Raw genomic sequence first — 5001 nt, 5'->3', positions numbered from 1 at the left:
ATACACTGTCACCAGGTTCATTGTATTTATATTGGTACCAACCTGCTGCTCATCTGCTTCTTCCTCTTCATGTTCTCTGACTGTGTGGGATTTTCTCTTTGTACACTGACTTCCTCCTGCAATCCAAACACATACATGGAAGGTTAACTGATGACTCTAAACTAAATCTACAGTGTTAGTGTGAATAGTTGTCTGTCTCTTTGTGATCACTCTGAGGTGGACTGGTGACCTGCAGCCCCTGCAACTCTATATAGGATAAAAAGTGTAGCTAATGGATGGATGATGCTCTTTGTTATAGGCCACAGCATGGTGAAAATAATGAAACACAACAGAATTAGATTTCTTTGTCGTCTCACCTTTTGTGTCACTATAACAAGCATCCCCTCTTCCATAGTCTGTATTCACATGCTGGGGCTGCTCTTGTCCAGTCTCTTGTCCTGATCTGATCCTTCATTTTACTGGGTGTCTTGCAGAGAGAGCTCTAAAGAGAGCAAAAACACAGCAAGAAGGTTCAGTAAATCACAGATAAATAATCACATTTGAACCATAGAAGTGCATGTGCTCATATTAACATCAAGTATCTAATGAGTCAGTTCACTCCATGGACTCACCTTGTTTTAGTTTTGTGGTCTCACATCTCATGCACTGGTCCTGGATCTGGTTCCCATCATCCTTTTCTTCTTAACATCTTTTCTCTCCTCGATGTTCCATCCTTGTTGAAATCATTCAGTGTCCAGGAAGCAGCGATTAAAAAAAACAAAAACACACGTGGATTGATTTTTCCATCGACTCTGACAGAACTACATTCTCTCAGTCAGTGATATGCAGTATACTAAATCCCTATGTAAACATGCAGTATCTGTAGGGTGATTCTTTGTAAAGTACCAGTGCATTCTGCTCTTTAGAAAGTTGTCCTGTCGTCTGGTTGTAGTCTCTGGGGTCGTCTCTGGTGGGCTCGGTTGGTCATCTTCATGGGTCTGCTGGAGCTGGGACCTGGAGCAGAAAAAAACAACAGGAGAACATGTCAGAACATTTATCACCTCCTATTGAAGATTTAAAAACTTCTTGTGTTATGAATATAAAATGTAAACCTGAAACTTACCTTGTCACGGGCCACCGCTGTGCAGCGGCCCGTGAAATCTTCCTCCCCCCTCCCAGTGTGCTTCCACTGAACTCTGGTCCTTGTCACTGTGGACTCCACTGTGGGTCCAGGGTGGGATGCAGACACACATATTACAACTGATACAGCTTCACTGTGAGGGCGCTATTCCCCCCACATCCACCCACACCACTGAAAGACACCCTGACCTGAGTCCCACTGACAAGGACAGAGTTCAGCTGGAATCACACAGAGCACATCCATCCATCCATCCATCCATCCATCCATCCATCCATCCATCCATCCATCCATCCATCCATCCATCCATCCATCCATCCATCCTCTACACTCCACTTGATCCTCTGTAGGGTCATGTGGGGCTGGAGTCTTTCCTAGTCGACTCCTGGCGAAGGCAGAGACACCCTGGACAGCTCGCCAGTCCATCACAGGGCCACAAACAGTAGATAATACATTTAAATTCATTCAAATAAAGTTGGAATAGATCAACCAGACATCATCACAACAGGATCATTCAAATAAAATCTGGTCAGATCACATCCAACATAAATCACAGTGTGCAAACGAACTATGTACAATAAAACCAGAAAAAAATGATTCAAATAAAGTCAGAATAGATCAACCAGACATCATCACAACAGGATCATTCAAATAAAGTCTGATCAAATCACATCCAACATAAATCACACTATACAAAGAGAAAATACATAAAGTAGAATAAAATAAAATCTATTCAAATAAAGTTGGAATAGATCAACCAGACATCATCACAACAGGATCATTCAAATAAAATCTGGTCAGATCACATCCAACATGAATCACATTCAGTAAAACTTAAAAACCTAAAGACTAGAATGAAATTATATTAAATGTAAGAGTCTAAGTGGGAGACCTCTTACCTGGAGGTTGGCCTGCTGGAGGCCCAGCACCTCTCTTACCTGTCAGGCCGCCACGCCGCCTGTTGCACTCCTCCATGAGGGCCCGCAGGTTCCTCACCCACTTTGGACTACTTGGACCCGCTGCCGGAGCACGAGGCTCCACAGGAGGACCAGTAGCCAAAGTGGGCTTGGAGACCTGTGGGGGCTGAGGAGGAGAAACATGAGGACAGGTGTTAGAAGCAGACAGAGAGGAGGGAGGAGAGCAGATAGCAGGGAGGGAGGAAGACATGCAGGGGGAGTTGCAAGAGGAGGAGCAAGAGGAGGAGCAAGAGGAGGAGCAAGAGGAGGAGCTAGAGGAGGCGCTAGAGGGCGGCCTCTGAAGAGAAATGTTCTCCTCCGTGGAGATCCGACAGGTCGGACTCCCATCTGCTGGTACTAGAGAAACCTGTGGAAGAGGAGAAGGAGGAAGGGAGGAGGAAGAAATGGGAGCAGACAGGGAGGACAGTGAGGGCACCGTACGAACGAAGATCTTGAGCTTGCCCTCATCTGTGATCGTGGAAGTCCAGCCGGTCAGTGGTAAAGGAGAAGGAGGATGTGGGTCAGGAGAACAAAGACAAGAGGAGCTGGAGGAAGAGGGAGAGGAGGGTGGAAAGAGGGAGGGAGGGATGGGAGAAAGCGAGGAGGAGGAGGAGGAGGGAGAGGAGGAGGAGGAGGAGGGAGAGGAGGAGGAAGAAATGGGAGCAGACAGGGAGGACAGTGAGGGCACCCTGCGAAAGTAGATCTTGAGGTCGTCCTCATCCGTGATCCTGCAAGTCCAGCCGGTCAGTGGTAAAGGAGAAGGAGGATGTGGATCAGGAGAACGAAGACAAGAGGAGGAGGAGGAAGAGGGAGAGGAGGGTGGAAAGAGGGAGGGAGGGATGGGAGAAAACGAGGAGGAGGAGGAGGAGGAGGAGGAGGAGGAGGGAGAGGAGGGTGGAAAGAGGGAGGGAGGGATGGGAGAAAACGAGGAGGAGGAGGAGGAGGAGGAAGGAGAGGAAGAGGGGGAGGAGAGAGGAGAGAAAGGCGGAGCGAGGGGAGAAAGCAAGGAGGGGGAGGAGCTAGAGGAAGAGGAGGAAGGAGAGAGGTGGGGAGGATGATGGGTAAACATGGTGGTGTGTGTGTGTGTGTGTCTGTGTGTGTGTGTGTGTGTCTGTGTGTAACCAGTTGGAGTCTGCGTCTCCCTGGATCAGTGGATCAGGGCTTCAATGAAGGTCCCAAGTCCTCTGGAAACAGAAACAAAGTCACATTTGAAACTCTGCTGCTGTTTGACCTCAGAGACTTTTCTGCTCGTCACATCGTTCACTTGATTCCATCAAACTAAACTGGATCCAGGTGGACACAGCGGTGAAGCTGCTGTCCAGTCAAAGACAGGACCCTGATTGTCCAATGTCTGTCTCAAGAAGAAAATTCCTTAAAAGTTTCCCTTAAAAGTTTTATTTTTTTTAAAAAAATCCCCAAATTTGGCAAGAAATAATTTTTTTGAAAAATAATTTAAAAATAAAAAGTGTAATTATCTTCAAAAAATGAATAAAAATCTTCCCCAAAAAATCCTAAAAATATCTAATGTGATTACATATATGTCAGTAAAATTTCTAATATTTTCTTTAAGAACATTTGGGACAAAAAACAACCAAAATCCAGTGAATTTCACTGGATTTTGGTTGCTTTTTTTCTGAATGTTCTTTAAGAAACTTTTATTTTAACATTTCTTTTTTCCACCAAAAAATGTTCAAAAATTTCACAAAAATGTTGAAAATGTGGAAGTTTTCACTGTGACAATATATATATTTTTCCCCACATTTTCAAACTTTAAAATGGGTCAATTTGACCCGCAGGATGACAGGAGGGTTAAACACATAATTACAATTTAGAAATGATTACCATTTGTCAGCATTTAATATAAGCATGTTTTTTTCCAAAAAAAGAAAACATCTATTAAATGATGATATAAATAAACATATACAGTAAAAATAGTGTGATTTTGAGGTCAAATGTTGTCAAAGAACAAATTACCATACATAGAAATATTTTAATTTTATGTGGACATTTTTTACCAGTTATTGAAAGTTTTTATCATTTACCATTATTGTGCCAGTTTACGCAGCTACATTTAGAGATGCTGACTTTTTATAATATAATAACAGTACATTTTTCAAAAAAATGCAACTGTTCAAACCTCTAATTTCTCACCTCAACCAGTAAATACTAAATACACAGAACAGATTCAGATCCAGTCCCATGCAGCAGTGATGCATCTCCACAGAAACATGTTAATAAAATCATTTCACTGGTGTCTCCACCATCAAACCAAAGAAGCACATCGTTTTAAAATGAACTTTAAATGCGACTGTTTGAAAAGAGGGTGTGAGCACCTTCACTGATTTCTTCATCTTTCATGATACTATGTGTGTTTACAGGATGATGCCACAGCCTCCACCACCGCTAGAAAACACTCATCCAGCCAACCAGCTGCAGCGCACCAAGCCCTGTGCGTAATTACGCACTCTGAACCTCGGGGACCTTGACCAAGTCATGCGGAACCAACAACGGAACTTCTCCAAAGTAATCACACAAACGTGGGAGCTTCTCAGACACTGCAGTCACTTATTACTGTCCAGGTTAGAAACTGGAAATCATTCAGTCACTCTCACAGTTCCATAAGAAAACGGAGGAACAGCTTGACTCCGAGTGAAAACACATTTCAGAGTGATCAACTAACAACACGTGGAGTTTAAGGCTCCGAAATGATGACAAATGACAGATTCAACACAACAGCTGTTTGTCCGGCTGACAGTCACACACTGACTTCAGGTCAGTTCACAACAGCACAAATCTGACGGAGTTTTTGAAGCAACATCTGAGCATCAGTTCACAAACAGGATCCGCTCTGAACTGAAAAGGACCTGAAGCTCTGATATCTTCCATCAGATCAACTCAGCTGCTTCGTTTACACCTGCATGTTCTGAC

The 5001-nt window shown here is 43.8% G+C and overlaps 1 protein-coding gene across 3 annotated transcripts; it reads right to left on the bottom strand.

Moving 5' to 3' along the window:
- Window positions 1-42: 42 nt before the first annotated feature.
- LOC111564912 (uncharacterized protein DDB_G0271670-like) lies at window positions 43-3170 on the bottom strand. 3 transcript variants are annotated; one of them, XR_008601098.1, is made up of 5 exons: window positions 2762-3131; window positions 886-2200; window positions 612-712; window positions 357-481; window positions 43-116 (listed from the first exon to the last, which is right to left on the bottom strand). XR_008601098.1 is itself a non-coding variant. In XM_055008892.1 (5 exons), the coding sequence occupies exon 1, from the start codon at window positions 3140-3142 to the stop codon at window positions 1997-1999; it is 1146 nt and encodes a 381-aa protein (XP_054864867.1). In that variant the 5' UTR covers window positions 3143-3170; the 3' UTR covers window positions 43-116; window positions 357-481; window positions 612-712; window positions 886-993; window positions 1103-1996. The 3 variants fall into 3 exon arrangements, 2 of the variants coding, with proteins under 2 accessions (XP_054864867.1, XP_054864866.1); XM_055008892.1 differs by having other exon boundaries at window positions 886-993; window positions 1103-3170; XM_055008891.1 differs by having other exon boundaries at window positions 886-3170.
- Between the last annotated feature and the right edge of the window lie 1831 nt (window positions 3171-5001).

Source organism: Amphiprion ocellaris, unplaced genomic scaffold (genome assembly GCF_022539595.1).
Source record: "Amphiprion ocellaris isolate individual 3 ecotype Okinawa unplaced genomic scaffold, ASM2253959v1 Aocel_unscaffolded79, whole genome shotgun sequence".
Lineage (NCBI taxonomy): Eukaryota > Metazoa > Chordata > Actinopteri > Pomacentridae > Amphiprion > Amphiprion ocellaris.
The sequence above is the reverse complement of the archived record's forward strand: the minus strand, read 5'-3'. Positions and strand labels throughout refer to the sequence as shown.